Consider the following 16,809-nt stretch of genomic DNA (forward strand, 5'->3'; position numbering starts at 1 on the left):
CTCAATAACAAAATCTTTTAATTAATCAATCATTTGGATATCAAATTAGTTAGTTATCCATAGAAAAATATAATTGGATACCAAGCATGAGTGAATGTAATAGATTCAAATTAATGATGATTGATGCTTTTAAAAGAGGGTAAAAGTAAATACATGAAACAACTCTGAATATTCATATGGAATTAATTCTGTAATAAGTTTTCTTTGGCTTTTGATTTATTTTGGTAGATTCTATAAGACATAGATACCGGTAGTATGGTTTCATCTATAGAGTCTTACAATCAATCCTCTTAATGTCTTGGGGTTATTACAATCCGGAGAGTTGAAACCTTTGCTTGCAAGGCAGGACTCGGCACACGCTTGTCCATGGAAGTAATGTCCGAACATTTGTTTGCACTGACCACAGTTCCTGAAAACCACCAAATAATTTGTTTATTCTCTACTTGAGCTCAGAATATTCTAGATCCTAGTATCGTAAAATTTTTCTCAATATGAAAAATCACAAATGAGGTTTGTTATTATAGATATTGCCAATCATAATTATAGGTAACTATAAATATCTCAAATAATAATATTCTTATGGAAGTGAAATCATAATTTATTTTATTACTGGTATTTTGTTTCTATAATTATTAAGGTAATACTACAGTGACGTAGTATCTAAATACGAATCGAGATAATAATTTTGTAAAATTTCTTCCACTCAACAAGGGATACATGCTGAGGATGAGCTTTGAAACGAATTTGATTGACCAATTTTGTAGGCATTCATTCATTTTTAAAACATACATAGGGTATATTGTTAATTATCTATCATTCATTGATCATCTTAACAAATCGGAAAGGTGGTGGATTTATGGACTATTACATTTTAAATATGATAATTCCACATTTTTTTTGTTTGACTTATCTATATTGATAATTAACAATGTCGATTTCATAAATAACAATCTTTTCAAATTAATGAATAAAATTTCACATAGCCTAGTATTAAAAAAACAAAATCAAACCTCATGGTGAATAGGTGATGAAAATTAAGAAATTCTCACCTTATGCAAACTCCAATTCGAGCCGAGCTGACAGTTGAAACCAGTAAAACAGCCAAGATCAATCCAGAGTACAACTGAAGAAAGAGATACACAATTATTTGTTGGAAAAATTATTCAGCATATTGGAAAAGGAATAACGTCTTCAACTATCAAACACTATCTTGCTATTTCAGACAACGCTAAATGTTATTTAATTAGACAATAGACAAGGAATTTGACTTTTTGACTCTACAAACTTTAATGAAATTGAATGGATATGCATAACCAAAAGGGCCAAGAGCCGTGAAAATGCAGTCTTCATAATATTCTTAAGATATTTCAGCCCATTTGGGATGACGTAGAATGGAGGGACGTTTACAAAAAAGTGCGCTTACGCTACTGATGATTATACAAGAGTCGCAAAACCTTTTCTGGCTTCCTATCCAAATAACGTAGCCTACTTTTCCTGTTTTACAGTTTCTGAAATTGAACGTTGCCATCGGTTGTCTTTCAGCCTCCAACAATCTTCATTACACAACTAAACTGAGCTAATGAACATAACTTTTTTAGTGGTGGTACAAAATGTTCTCAAAGTTACCAACTTTTTAATTGTGAGATCTTGTTCCTCAGTAATAAAGAGAATAATGGGATCTGAAAGGCTTCACCGACTTCATTCAGAGCAATAGAATTTTGAAATTTATATTCTCAATGGAGGGATTCTTCAAGAATATTTAATCACATAACCATCACATATCTTATTATTATTATAGGTAATGAAAATAATTGAATAATGGTAAGGATTTCAAGTCTATATATTTCAACTTCAGAATAATTATATTGCCACCTCATCAATTTGGAAAATACTTATGATAAAAATCAATGATGATTGAAGGTTTTTTAAAAAGGAACTTGAAAATAATACGGTATCAATTTCAAAACGGCTAGTGTTGGCAAGTGATTTGATGAAGGTCAAGTATCACATATTACTAAATGCACCATTCCAACATTCTTAAAGGTCACAAGATGTTGTATATGCTCAAAAACTATTTGAATTCTCAGCAATACCTATTTTCACCAGCGTGAAGTAATAGTTTTTCCAAAAATATCTAATAGCGTGTAGGTCACTTTTAATTATAATGCTTGTGCTTGAATCAATGAGCTTTTTTATTTCGATAACTGAATTATTCAATCATAAAGTGCTTGGACATATTTCTTTAATTTGGAAAAGCATAAAATAGGACAAGAAAGGAAATATAGTATGTCATATCGATTAGGCCTAGTACTTGACTTATTAATGACTTCAATATAGTTCTCCAATAAATGAACTGTTGGATAAATGATAGGATACGAATATCAGGATCAACATACACTTCCTATATACGGTAACTTCCTCTACATCAGATAAAAAAAGTCATTGACTTTTCAAATGCATACGGTACCAATCCTTGCATCAATCCATGAAGTAGGCCTAATCACTAGCTGAGTTTGAGTTCTCAGCCAAAAACTATTATAATGAATGAGTAAAGCAATAGATTGAAACGGTATAAAAAGAAAATAAGTATCTTTGAGAGTTCCAATATTCACTAGAGCTTTTTTAAATTAGTGTTTTGAGTGCTCTCAAAACAAAAGTGTATGAAAGCAGAGAGAAGATATAAGATATAGAAGATAAATTTCATCTCTCATGAAACCTAAAGTGTTGATAACTGGTTCTGTTTATATTTATACTCGTACTATCCATTCACACTTACAGAAGAAAGAAGTCTCCTCAATGCTTTTGCATCGATTTCTAGTTTCTACGTTCACAATTCTCAATTTCCCTTGAGGAAGAATGGACTTGGGCTTCCGATTAACACTGTCCCGCAATTAAAATGAGAGTCCTATAGCCTATACACATCTCTCTCAAACCGGAATCTATTCTGATCATGACTTCACCGTCTTTTGAGAGCCGTTAATGTGGAAACTCACAGGAAATCCTTATTCTAATTTGAGTTTGATTGGAGAACAGAATGATACCGGTGAATCCCAAGTTGAGTCGAAGCCTATAGTTTGGAATATAAATAGGCATAGCTACTAAAAAACAAAAAGAGAGAAGCGAGAGCGTGAGGAGGAGAGAGAGTGAGAAAGTGGGAGAGAGAGCAAGAGGAGGGGAGAGAGATGGGTGAGGGTGAGAGAGATGACAGAAAAAGGAGAAAGTCTAGGGGGAGGAGAAATATGAGAAAAAGGAGAAGAAGAAGAAGAAGAGGAAGAGACGAAGGATATTTGTTGATTCTGAAGAAAGATAATATTATTGGAGAACTGTTATTGTGTTTGCTTCAATAGCTTAAAGATGTAGCGTAACCCTAGTTTACAAGTCAATTAACTGAAAAAAATGTACGGTACTGGATTTCAACGCTATGAATAATGTGTCACTTATTACTTGAATTGCGATTTATTTGCACAGACAAACAAATCCAAGGTACAGTTTATGAATTCAAGTGGATTGTAGGTGAGCTATTTATTTCAAGAGTGTTTTTGAATGTAGGGGATATTTTGGAACTTTGAGAATGTTCAGAAATTTTTTATTATAACTTATTGCAGTAATATATTAATCGAAAAGGGCGTTTTGGATACAGTTGTGCCTAGTGGAGCTCGTATCTGAATTGATCTCAAAAAATTGAATGAATTGCTACGGCAGGAGAATTTATTCATTATTGTCTTGAATCCAGTGAAAATTGCTGCCATTCGAGCGTAGCATTTAGAGATCTTCTCCACGACAAAGAATATGGTGAAACTCATGTTTGTGGAATTCCGCATGAGTAAACTATGAAGTTACTGTCTTATTCTAGACGATTCTTGCCCATTTCTAGCCAATTTCTTTATACCTATACTTCCATTACCTAGTGAGTATAGTATTAGTAAGGTTTACTAGCATTGCGAATATTCAATTGTGATTTTTTTCATTCAATTCTCCACCTGCAACTACAATACCACAAATTAAGAGCAACAAATACGTTAGTGTATAATATGGAAGAATGATAACGCACCATTTTGAAGTGTCGAGTGGATCAGAGATGTGCGCAGAATAGTGACTCAAGAACTGTTGAAGTGAGACTGACCCTTTTTGTGTGAGGCGTCGCGATGCTCTGACGCGTCGGTGCACTGACGTCGATTGAACATCGTCAGCACAAAGAACTAAAATCAAACTCCCTTTAATGAATCCATGGAGGCTGCTGTGAATCCATTGTTTGGCTGCTTTACAACCCAATTGATTCTCTCAGAAAGCAATCTAATTCCTGAAATTTTCCAAGTCGTGATCAACAAGTGGGTAGAGTCAGGATAAGAGTAGAGTCACGTGATAACAGTAGACGAAATCACTGCAATATTTCTCGTCAATATGTTTGATGAGAATCGTGTTGCTTATCTTCTTGCGTGCAAAAATATGAAGCTTCTGTCAAATTTGTTCTTTTCGCTAAGTTTATGGCAGATTTATTAGATTGAGTGATTATTACTGTTTTCCACTAACGAGTATCCTTCAAACAATGTTATTATATTAAAGCTGCATTATTACATTCTTAGTAGAGATGACAGAAATCGCTCCCAAATTAGTACTTCATCTCAAGGGCGAAAAGCTCTCTCGTAGTAATACTTGATGATGAATAACTTATTATTATCACTGACTGTAATAAGTATCATTATCACATATTATATATCTTGGCCTACTCAAGGTCCTTGTATCTGTACCCAATAGTTATTTTCAAAAATGTCACTAGAAAATTACGGTTAACAATGGTCGATTGGAACCAAATGAAGTATCTGCCATCTGGTGATATCTCGATCCACTTGAAGAATATCTTACTCGTATACTTGTTTGCTTATACTCGTTTCCTTTCATAATGCATTCATAAATGAGTAGGTAAGGATGTTTTTTTTTTTGAAAATCAATAAGAAATATTATTATGGTACTCACAGAATTCTCCATTCAAACCAGAAACAGTTTAAAAATAGCAATAACACAAAATCATCAATAACTTCACAGTGTTGGAACATATCAACTTATCACTGACTCGTGGATCCGTCTGTTTTCCTATTTATATAGGTGCCATAGGTAAAAATGCTGATCATGCTATGAATTCCGGGCTTTGGGGGAAAATCCTTAAACGAATTCAGTAGCGGTCGCATTACCACCTTCTCGACTCTTGTCTATCAAACTTTCAAACTGCATATCATCATGAGCCGACTTATCTTTGATCACTTTGGATCGAATCAGCTTTTCTTCCTATATCTCGTTTTGAATAATAAAAATACGAATAGGTATTCTACCTATATGCTCAATAGCATGGACTCAAGCTTTTGAATTATAATTGAAAATCAGAGAGGTAACTATATTTTAATTAAAATTTTTCTCGTTTTCCCCCTCAATCCAATACTTGCAATAATAATTAACAGTTTATCAATCAAAATTTTTCCTCATGTTCACCTTTTGAATTGGAATCATTCGACTCCACTATTTCACTAATATTACTCGTACGTAGTCAACATCACTGGTATCACGATGTTGATGGGGTGGAAGAGTAAAGTAAGTAATTTCCATTATTTGTCAATTTGGAACTGGCTAACTAAATGTTCGCATGAATGTTTGCTATTGCTATTGAATATTAAGGGTATTATAATCTCCCCCTTCTCTTCCACAACTGACAGACTGACGTTGGTTCCATCATCAAGCCATCATGGAGGTGAAGAGCATTCATATAGGTAAAGGTTTTTAGATATTATAGGTATTTTCCGTATTATGATAAGAATAATAATTATTCCAATGGAAAAGAAAATTCAATAATCGAGTTATTTATTTGTCATTAATTTATACAATTATTATGTTTCATCCATAGCTCTAAATTCCTAGTGCATAACATAATTCATATTGTATTAATACTGTACTTGGAAAATGATTCATAACAATAAAACAATCAGACATTTATGGATATTATGCGAATGAGTACAAAAACACTAGAAATTTACGCTTATATAAAGACCCTCTACGATACTATTATTGAGTAATGCATGAAGTATTTTATCATACAGGGAATGAAATAATTAATATTCATAATGCGGTACCTAAATAAAAATATTATTTTCATAAACAATAATCACGTTCGGTAATAATTTGGTAGAGATAAATGATTATTTCATGACTGATTATCAGCTGAAATAGGCTAATGAAAGAATTCTTTGTATTGGGAAGTGATAAATAAGCTTGTAGCAATATTTTTATTGAGATAAGGTTGAAAGATAATTATCATATATAAGGTTTTAAATTTGTATTCCAATTCTGGATAAAGATATTGATTCGAGTAATTCTATAGATGTGATGTTATTCTCATTGTAGCCTATTTCAACCCTTACTCCATTTCCATATGATGCTATTGAATTCTATTGCTTTTTCGAAAAGATTCTCTCTAGAAATAAAACTCTGGAGTTTATAGGCCATATGCGATTCAGAGATAAAGTTTGAATGATGAGTGATGCTGACTTTGAAAGGCAAATTAAATTATACATGTGAATAATGTTGATTCAATATCCTCTTTACAGGGAAGTTCACGAGGATTATTGGAAGCTTACAGTCTGAACAACAAACATTTCATAATTTTAATTGTAGATTCGAATATACCAGAAACCGCTTCGACAAATTACTTGTGAATTTGACCATGAGGCATGTTCACTAGCACGTAGGCCTACAGCTCAACACAGTCTACCATGCTCCAAACTTCGTTTGCCAATCAAAGAGTATCTGAAATTAAGATGAGTTGCTCCTCATTCCCTAAAAAAATATCGTAATGCAATAAAAATTCCAGCATCTACTCAATTCAAACTTTATTCTTATTCATAAATACAGGGTAACAGGGGAAATAATTGTACAAGATCAACTGGGTGTGGAATCCTGAAGTTTGAATTTGGCAACTCTAGAAATTTTGACTGATGATTCAATTACTTACACGTGATATCCATATAAATGTCAATTCAAATGTAATTCTTTTTATACTTTCTCTGCGAAATATTCTCGGCTTGATCCAGATTTCAGATGTAGCTAAATCTTTAACTGCTTGGTCAAACCCATGTCGCTTCTTATAACAACCATAGAACTGTGGAATAAATAGAAAAACTACTACAGTGGAGTTTCACTGCAAAATATAATTCGGGGTTAGATACACGCAAATTCAAGCGGGAAAATTGTTTGTGATTCCAAAGCTTACATGAAATGGAGCATAATTCCCCATTGAAGGCGTAAGTACGGTTCTGAGTATATTAACAAATCCATAAGAATTTGATTAAAATGTATAACATTCTGAAACATCTTTATCTATTTCAACTCTTTTATTTTGCCGTTCATCGGAATATAGGCCTACATATTTTTCATGCACTGAATGTAAATTGTACTATCACATTAAAAAACTAATTTGAATGGGAATATGGAAAATATGAGAAAAAGCATCACATCTCACTTCAATTTATTAATAACTTAAAGCGTAGACTAATGGTAATAATTGAGAGTGGTGAATTGTAGATGATGATGCTCCCATAATTATCAATTATTAAGACTTTTGTAATAGTATAGAAGCTTACGTTCGCATACAAGCTTATGTGTACTTTCTCTATGTAATGGTAATTGGAAGAATGATGATAGAGATAGATGATTAATTATGCAAAAATCATTGTGGAATCGTTAAAAACTTGAAAAAAATGATGAACAATAACTTAAACTACTCAGACTTTTAAATAGGATAATAAGCGTTTAGAATAGAGTTACGCTCTCAGGTAAAATAGCCTAAAAAGGTTGGAGGTGATGCCGTTTCTTTTCACTCGAGTTTATTGAGGAAAGGCGCAATTGAGGCGACGTCTTCACAGTCCGGCAGAAGTTTTCCCTTGAACTTGACGCAGGCATCCGCGCACAGCTGACCCTCGAAGTAAGCGCCGAACATTTTCTTGCATTGCGCGCAGTTTCGGATGCACACACCGATGTTGTTGCCCTCAACAACAGCTAACGCAACAACCAGTAACAGCAGACCAGCCAACAACAACTTTGACGCCATTTTCACACCAGGAAAAGTTAACAGCCAGGAAGAGCGAGAGCCGCCTCTAAAGCTTCTGAAACACAGAAAAGCAAATACTGTACCTGAGTATTCCAATAATAATATTCTACTCGTGAATAGCCTAACTGTTTCCCTCTTACTGTCAACCAACACAAAATAATTTTGCAAAAACTGGTTTTCATTATAATACATAAGAGGAGACCTTGAAACTTTGACACTCTCTTCTGTTACTGAATAATCTAGCTTTTCTACTGTAAAACACAGTGTTCTTCAATTCATGATAAGATAAATAATAATAATTGTTGTAACTGAACCTTTTGCTCATTTTTTATTTATTCTCATCCTTGACTAGTTTCACGTCATCTTAGAAAGTAATAGCAAGTGATTCAAAATACATAAGGAATTACAAATAACTTGGGTGGTATGGTGAATAGGGATAATTTAATGTACTTTTAGATGTCTAGAAAAGATTTCTGCTTTCTATAGTATTGTATTAGGATAGCAGCGTTCTGGGGAGGCCAACACCTCGAATCCAGCCATGACTATTATCCTGCTAAAAATACATAACTGGACCATTTTTAATTATTCATCCTGGTAGAATATAGATGAAGTCTCAACTAGGAATGATGGTAACTGGAGGTATTTTTCATGCATTATGCATGAACCCATTGATGCAAACATACTGATCGGTAGTTGGTTACTACATTATTATACATTGTGAACAAAATTATAACATAGATCTTTGATGAAACTGAGAATTCTGTTCAAAAGATGTTGATGCAATTTCTCTGCTGATATCTTCCCAACTAGCTCAATATGAAATAGTTTTATGATAGTAGGAGGAGTTAAGGCTTTCACTCGTAGAGCCTATATATATGCCAATCAAATCAAATTGTCCGTTCTATTTCTACTTTCCTTGCCCTATTACCATAGGTAAGGAAAGTATTGCTTTCCGAAAAAAATTAAGGTACCCCAATTTCTAAATTTCTATACGTTTCAATGTCCCCTGAGACCAAAAAAGTGGTTTTTGGGTATTGGTCTGTATGTGTGTTGTATGGGTGTGTGTGTGTGTGTGTGTGTGTGTGTGTGTGTGTGTGTGTGTGTGTGTGTGTGTGTGTGTGTGTGTATGAGTGTATGTGCGTCTGTGTACACGATATCTCATCTCCCAATTAACGGAATGACTTGAAATTTGAAACTTAAGATCCTCACAATATAAGGATCCGACACGAACATTTCGATCAAATGCAATTCAAGATGGCGGCTAAAATTGCGAAAATGTTGTCAAAAAAAGGGTTTTTCGCGATTTTCTCGAAAACGGCTCCAACGATTTTGATTAAATTCATACCTGGAATAGTCATTGATAAGTTCTATCAATTGCCACAAATCCCATATCTGTAAAAATTTCAGGAGCTCCGCCCCATCTATGCAAAGTTGGATTTCAGATTCCCAATTATCAGGCTTCTGATACAATTTAAACAAAAACATTTAAGTGGAAAAGATTGAGCATGAAAATCTCCGCAATTAATGTTTGGTGACATTTCCACCTAAAATTGGAAATAAGCTCGAAATTCGAGAAAATGTGTTTATTCAATAATGCAAACTGTTGGCAACTGTTGATTCTATCAAATCATTCGCTATGAAGAGATAGCAGACTTTGTGTGTCTCCAGCGTTATTGTCCTGTCACCAGCTGGCAGATCTTTGAATAGTACACTTGAGATGCGCGTGTACACTAGCGTGATCAATTTTCAGGTGATCATTTTTCATAACGGCAAGGAAAGTTGTGTGAGTGCGCCACACCAGATTTTAAAGTTTTTTTTCAGTTTTTTATTTTCCAAAAAGATAAGCACTAGGTTTACATTATAGGATATATCATGCATATTTTAACAGTAAACGTACCGTATCATCTACATTAGTAAACCGGCGACATTCAATGTTAATGTCAACTTTCGCAATCAATGAATTCGCAAGTTGAACTCTTGACAAATCCTTGTTGGAGGTGAACAAGGTTCTAAGCCTTGAGTGTCACACAACCCTACTGAGATTCCATTTCATAATAGCACGTTCAGCAGCCAATCCGTAATTGAAAGATGATGATATTACAGCATGCTGATTTGATGAATTATTTATGATCATAGAAATGCAACTCAGTTCGTATAATATTATGTGTCTTAATTTTGGAGAATGGGAATGGAAATAAATTGAAAGTCATGAACTCTATATTTTCCTCATTTAGAGTCGAGATTAATGTGCTCACTAGCCATAACCCACTTAAAGGTCTCAAATATATTTGTAAGGTTATTGAAATGCAGATTTTGGCCTTCTAGAATTGAGAAAGAGTTCAAGTCCAAGATTCAAATTGGAAGTCAATCTAATCTGGAAAAAGGGATTTAGATTATTCTAGTTTCAATTTCAAGAGGGTAGGAAAGTGTCGTGAGAAGTTACTAAATTTTTAAGAAAAAGTGCAATTCACGGGGAACTTTGGAAACGTGCTTTGAACTGTCAATCATTGAATCAGACCACACTCATCATACTATTGTAATAACTAAATTATATTATAGCCTACATAGAATTATTTGATTCACATTTCATTGATATTATTGTTTCTGAGGAGAGCCTTCTTGAAAGTTCTTGGAAAACTAGAACCGAGTGTCAATTCTAATCAAATTTATTCAAACGTGTAGAGTTATTGTGATGTTGGAATGTCAAGAATTTGGATGTCTGGGAAAATGAAAGTTTCTTAACCAGGTCACTTCCATGGATGGCACGTTAAACTGTCAGTCCCGGCTAAAGTATAGCAATCGTAAGGTCCATTGATGGCTTAAATTATATACGCAGGCGAGGTGGGATCTTCCCGCAAGAGACTCCCCATCAAAAAAAGCCATACGAATTTAAATCACTGGGAAACTTAGCGGTTTGTTCTGCGAATGTTCCAAATTTCAGGAGAAGCAGGGAAAGTCATTATTGATCATCACGTTACAGCAAAAACATAGAGAGTTGAAGGATTCAGGATCTTAGAGAATGAGATAAGGGTACTATTAAAAGTCATTAATTAATCAGAGTTGAGGAGGAACTTTTTTAATTAGCATTTAAATCGTCAAACGAATAAAAAAGTATTTTATTTCTATTCAAACGATCAAGAATACAAAAAAATAATCATAATACCATAATTTTCAATACAAAGAATCGAATTATAGCATAGCCTGCGACGAACACAAACCTAATGGAGCCCAAACCAGAATATATAAATAGTAACTAAAGTGCTGTTTTTTTCCTGTACGCAATATTCCGGGGGGCTCTGGAGGGTATTCAGAAGAGATGTCCATCCCCGGGAAAACGTTTCGGTGAAGCCTGAGATAGGTTGTTTTGAAGCTACTCTTCATCGCATAGTTGTTCACCTAAAGTTACAAATATTGTTTCGCTATATTTTATTTTTTGTCTCAAGAGGTACCGGTATGAAAAATAACACAAAAATAACACTGAGTAACAGTATAGCCTAATATGCAAGTGCCCTATCGCCATAAAAGGATAATAAGGATTATGAGAAATGTGAAGGTCCTCAAATTCGGATTACAGTCTGTATGAATAAGAAATCAAGAATTGAAATGAACGATTCATTATCAATAAAGTACCGGTAGCATATTGAGAGGGGAAACAATGAGCTTTAAGCCTGATAATATCGCAATCAATGATGATTAGTTGTTCATTCTATGATGAGTGATAAAAATAAACACAGAGATGAGAGTAGATCATGCTTATATTTGTATAGAAACATATGAACTTACCGTGCAAGCTGTATGCTCAGCAAAACACACTTGACTGACCAGCACAAGAATTATTGTTGCTATATGAATGTGGATCTGATCTTGGAGTCTGTCGGAGACTCTCCAGGATAGGCTGCATTGACTAGTTAAATATGACTCCATAATCTCTAATTTATTTCTCATGCAGATTTACCTTAGGCTGACATCTCATTAAAACCGCACACTGCGTTAAGGGAAACATTTATTCATTTTACATGTTCAGCTTTACATCCACAAAGAAAACTTGTTTGAGTTTGGAGACCAGCAATAACAGATTAACAGTTTTTCAAAGCAGCAAAAAAATAAATCGCCATGCTTGTTATTCAATTCGTATGCTAATTCATGAGTCTACATATATCTCCGATTGAAATTTTTGTTAGATCACGAACCAGGACTTCTTGTTGAACTCTCCGATTATGGTACCATTACTATGTAGTAAAAAATTCTACAATCCCACTATACTTATGCATGGGCCTATTAGAAAATATCCAGCACTCAGCTAACAACAGTTATCTGCATAGGACATTTCAATGTTATCAAAAGTTACCTAACAATTTAATACGTCAATTCATTGCGCTGTTTAAAATTTATTTGAGAATGTAAGCTCAGTATTTCTCAGGATAATATTTAGTAATTGCCAATAGAAATAGTCTTACCAGAGAATATGAAGAAGTAAAGTGATGTAGCACTGCGTTGTTGTGACGAATTCTTAGCACACAGATTCTCCTTTTATAAGCGTAAAAGGGCGCTCTCTGTCTCATTAACTCGATCTGCACCCCCTAGTGAGATCAGGGCACTTCGTAAGAAACTCAATTTCCAAATCTTACTTCCTAATCAATTGAGAGTTCCAATCTCCTGCAAGAGCTTACTTGGAAGTGCAGTCTCAGCACAGTTCATAAATTTACAGTTCCTTTTACAGTAAATTTGATTCATTAGATTCATATTAATAACTATTTTACATAAGTTGATATAATTGCTATGATAAAAGTCAGGGGTGCCTAAGGGCCTAGCTAGAGATTATTTTGGGGGGGGGGGGTGCTGAAGAGCACTAGGGTAGCTGTTAGGTCAACACAACCCCTCTCCACTCTAAGATATGGGGGGGGGATTTTTTAGAACTATGTCCAATTTCACTAAAAAATAAAGTAAAATCGTATGGCTTTCTATTGGTGGGGAGTTCTTACAGGAAATTTTACTTCAATTATTATTTATTACTGTATTTGTGTTTCATAATTGAAATTTCTCCCCTTAATCTCATTATTTATGTCGCATTAAATCGTTTAAGCAAGTATTATGGTTAGATAAGGCCTACTTGAGATTGTAATGGTTTGTAAGTTTGCAAGGTAGGAATGTGTGTAATAGGTATGGTAGGAAATTATTCCAGTCAGATGATAGCACTGAGTATGGACATTTTAATACAGTATTATCAATGTATTGACAATATCCAATATGAATGAAAATTGTCTTTCTTTAAGTATTGTTCTTTTGAAGAAATACTAGCGACAGCTTCATTCCAATTTTCCTATGTCTTCTTTCACACTTTTTCATGCTTTGCCTGTTACAATAATTGGAGCTTGACATAATTTTATTATCAGTGAGACAGCTCATTTGTATTATTGTAACGAAGTTCATATTTTTTCAGAATTAGCATATTCTAAAATATAATTTTCAAGTTACCGTATCTTCCTCGCATCGCTGATAGCTTGCATCATTGCATAATTTCCATATTACTGAAATAAACTTTTTTGTTCTGAGCTTCTTCATCATCATGAACTGTTGATAAGGAAAGGTTTTAGTGGAAAAGTACAGAAAATATTTTCAAGACGTTCAGTAGAGAAGTGGTACGAGATCAAACTCCACCTCAAAATACAGTAAGTATTATACCGGTAGTCTTTTTATTTGTACTTGTACAGTAACAATTATTCTTATTGAATAAATTATAATATTCAATAATTAATCAAGTTCATTCAATTACGAATTTGTAAATCATTGAGTTTTTATCACAATCACATCAACTCAGTTACTTAGAAAATGAAACTAGTGGGTGGTTTCTATTATTGAATGAATGTTCAACCTTCTAGTTCTTGATATGCGCTGCATTTCGAATCGAAAAAAAATCAATATCGATCAAATCAATGATTTATTTACTCTTATTACCGTATTACCTACTATTAAAATTTTCATAAATCCAATTGTGATATTTTGTAAAATTCAGAACTAAAGTATCAAAACGTCAGCATGAATGATTGGTTTACTAATTATATTTTTAGGCCTCGTCAATTACTATCGAATTTGATTTTCCAGATCCAGCAATAGAATATCAGAATGAGACCAGGAGGTTCTAGGTCGAGGGAAACCAATGCGTCTTCATGCTCTTCTGAAACCGTAAAGTGAGTCGAAAAGAATTCCTCTACTCACCAACATGACGTTTGTCTGTTACGCCACTTTATAATATTCGGCACTCTTAATAGGCCTACTTGATTCAAGTTTTGCGTACACCACAGCGAATAGTATGACGGCGACGACGACGGTAACTATTTCAACCATTATAAACACCGCTTAAAAAATTCTTCCGCTTTCGTCGCCGTCATGCAAAGTAGTATAGTCGCTGTCATGCAAGGATATAGTTAAGTATGTTTGTAATTTAATTTGCACTTGAATATTAAATTTCACTGTTAAAGACGTTATGACAAAAATATTACTTCAAATCTATAATTTATTATAAAGAAAAGAATTTTTGCTTATACATGTAAGGGATAGGATATACATTATACACGAATGACGCATCATCACGTCTGAACTGCTTAACTGATGAAAATGGAATTTAGATCGTTGATTTTCCGAGGAGTTTTATAGGCCTATTTTCAGTTGTTCAAGATTTCAGTACGTAGAGTTTTCAGTTAATGAAGTTTCCAATTCGTCATGCTTCCAGTTTATTATACTTTGCTTGAGAGTGGTCATAGATAAAAGAGTATTTAACAGTTTTATCTTCCATCTTCTCATTCTTGTTCTATCAGTTCTGTCTATATCCATACTGTATTATGAAAGAATGAATAAGCTCATACATTTACTGGATATGAAGTACGTTTGTTTGTATGTTTGACGCATCATCGCGTCTGAACTACAGAACTCATTAACTTAAACTTTTGCATAAAAAGAGTTCTACCTCAATCTACAGAGGATGGTTATAGGCCTATTTTCATTCTTGTTGATCAATTAGTAGACTAATGTTTTCAATCATCGAAACAAATTTATTCAATTGGTGATACCAAGTTCACGCAACATAAACGCCAAATAAAATCGTTTTTCCATTGTAAATCATTACAGTTGTAAATACTTTCAATATCAGCATGAAATTATAAGGCTGAGTTCAATCTATTTGTGCTCTAAACTGACCTTTGTGGAGCACGGCTAGTCTAGAATAGTTTAAGAACTTTAGAAATTCAATTTTAAGTTGAATTGAATTTTTCCTCTTCATTACAATATTATCCGTGTTATCTTATACCGTATAATGGTTTCAGAAATAAATATAAGCTTAACTATGAAGGCTTGATAGACGATCTGAGTATCTCATACTCAAGTACTACAGTTCCGGTGCCTATTGTACCACTTTTCTGCTTCAAATTCATTTGATGCAAGTATTTCATGGGAAATTTACTGAACGGTATTATAGATTTGCAGTATCAAATGAAGAGTGTGAGTGAGAGAGAACAGTAGAGTTATCACTTTTATTCAAGTTATTACTTTTATTATATGAATTACATCATCTATACGGTATTAATTCTATACTCAATAATATAATTAATCTCTCATGATAACATCCTTGAAATCTGGAGGACAAGTGATATGAAGATAAAATTCATATATTTCTGAAAATGAGCCCATACTACAGCATCTATCGAAAATTAATTATCATTTATTTTTCTAGAAATTGGAAGAAATCTGTTAAAATCCAGTCGATATTTCAAAGTGAATGCTGGGTATTGGGTATGAAAGCAGGACGTTTTATTCGATATAGAAGAGTAAAACACCATTCTTTCAAAGAAATTGCTGGTAGCCTATAAGCTTCAAAAATACAGATGTTATTTGTGAGTATGAAAGTGATTTAACTAATTTCTCTTACAGGGTTGCTGAGAAAGAAGTCACTCTCAACATAAATGGCAGTGTATATAAGGGTGAGAATTGATTTTAATAGTTTCTCAATCTGATGTAAGTTATTTTGAAAATACAGTTATTGATATATTTCAATTTATTACCATATTCTTTCCATCAGGTTATAAAAGAGAGTGATTTTCATTATGTAGTGTGTTGTTGAATAAGTAGACGATTAGTAATTTGAAAAGTTATTTATTAATTAGACAAATAGACATCGTGGGGTCCCATCTGACCGAATCCCAAAAGGTCGAAGAGTATACTTTCCCATATAGTCGAATCCAATCTAGCCGATGAGATTCGATCAATTGCGACAAACTACAACATTTTTCTATCAAATGAGATTCGACTATTTGAGAATCGGTCAGATGGGAAAATGAAATCTTCGACCTTTTGCGACAGTTGAGATTTTCGGCCAAATGAGATTACTATTAGAACTTTTCGATCATTTGGGATTCGACCATTTAGGAAAGTTCAAGTTTAGTGGCATGTCAAATGACCGATTCCCATTTGGCCGAAATTATTATTTTGTTGCAAAAGATCGAAAATTGAAGAATCCCAAATGGTATAATAGAAACTTGTACTTTCCCATATGGTCGAATCCCAAATGATCGAAAAGTTTTAATAGTAATCTCATTTGGCCGAAAATCTCAGCTGTCGCAAAAGGTCGAAAATTTGATTTTCCCATCTGACCGATTCTCAAAAAGTCGAATCCCATTTGATAGAAAAATGTTGCAGTTCGTCGCAAATGGTCGAATCGTATTAGG

At 33.7% G+C, this 16,809-nt stretch overlaps 3 protein-coding genes across 5 annotated transcripts in view; 1 reads left to right on the forward strand and 2 right to left on the reverse strand.

The window, feature by feature from the left end:
- Positions 1-194: 194 nt before the first annotated feature.
- On the reverse strand, positions 195-5,083 carry LOC111062397 (eclosion hormone). Of its 2 annotated transcripts, none has more exons than XM_022350092.2 (4): positions 4,975-5,083; positions 4,052-4,300; positions 1,050-1,123; positions 195-409 (listed from the first exon to the last, which is right to left on the reverse strand). In XM_022350092.2, the coding sequence occupies exons 2-4, from the start codon at positions 4,052-4,054 to the stop codon at positions 262-264; spliced, it is 225 nt and encodes a 74-aa protein (XP_022205784.1). In that variant the 5' UTR covers positions 4,055-4,300; positions 4,975-5,083; the 3' UTR covers positions 195-261. The 2 variants fall into 2 exon arrangements, with proteins under 2 accessions (XP_022205784.1, XP_039276944.1); XM_039421010.1 differs by lacking the exon at positions 4,975-5,083 and adding an exon at positions 4,576-4,761 and having other exon boundaries at positions 4,124-4,300.
- Positions 5,084-7,493: 2,410 nt separating this feature from the next.
- LOC111062396 (eclosion hormone) lies at positions 7,494-12,674 on the reverse strand. Of its 2 annotated transcripts, none has more exons than XM_039421034.1 (2): positions 12,550-12,674; positions 7,494-8,147 (listed from the first exon to the last, which is right to left on the reverse strand). In XM_039421034.1, exon 2 carries the CDS (start codon positions 8,090-8,092, stop codon positions 7,859-7,861), a length of 234 nt encoding a protein of 77 aa, XP_039276968.1. In that variant the 5' UTR covers positions 8,093-8,147; positions 12,550-12,674; the 3' UTR covers positions 7,494-7,858. The 2 variants fall into 2 exon arrangements, with proteins under 2 accessions (XP_039276968.1, XP_039276961.1); XM_039421027.1 differs by lacking the exon at positions 12,550-12,674 and adding an exon at positions 11,876-12,030.
- Positions 12,675-13,614: 940 nt separating this feature from the next.
- LOC111057942 (indole-3-acetaldehyde oxidase) overlaps positions 13,615-16,809 on the forward strand; it is a 106,595-nt gene continuing 103,400 nt past the window's right edge. Inside the window, exons 1-3 of the mRNA XM_039425076.1 lie at positions 13,615-13,761; positions 14,195-14,280; positions 16,016-16,065. Of these exons, the coding sequence (XP_039281010.1) occupies positions 14,216-14,280; positions 16,016-16,065 (115 nt within the window). The 5' untranslated portion in view covers positions 13,615-13,761; positions 14,195-14,215. The remainder of the gene's footprint in view (positions 13,762-14,194; positions 14,281-16,015; positions 16,066-16,809) is intronic.

Source organism: Nilaparvata lugens, chromosome 1, assembly GCF_014356525.2.
Source record: "Nilaparvata lugens isolate BPH chromosome 1, ASM1435652v1, whole genome shotgun sequence".
NCBI classification, from domain to species: Eukaryota; Metazoa; Arthropoda; class Insecta; order Hemiptera; family Delphacidae; genus Nilaparvata; species Nilaparvata lugens.

Coding starts and splice junctions, on each gene's coding strand:
- LOC111062397 (XM_039421010.1), bottom strand. CDS start 4,184: ATGTTCAATCGACGTCAGTGCACCGACGCGTCAGAGCATCGCGACGCC. Junction 1,124..4,123: donor CGACGCCTCACACAAAAAGG/GTCAGTCTCACT, acceptor CTCTTTCTTCAG/TTGTACTCTGGATTGATCTT. Junction 410..1,049: donor CGAATTGGAGTTTGCATAAG/GTGAGAATTTCT, acceptor GGTGGTTTTCAG/GAACTGTGGTCAGTGCAAAC.
- LOC111062396 (XM_039421034.1), bottom strand. CDS start 8,092: ATGGCGTCAAAGTTGTTGTTGGCTGGTCTGCTGTTACTGGTTGTTGCG.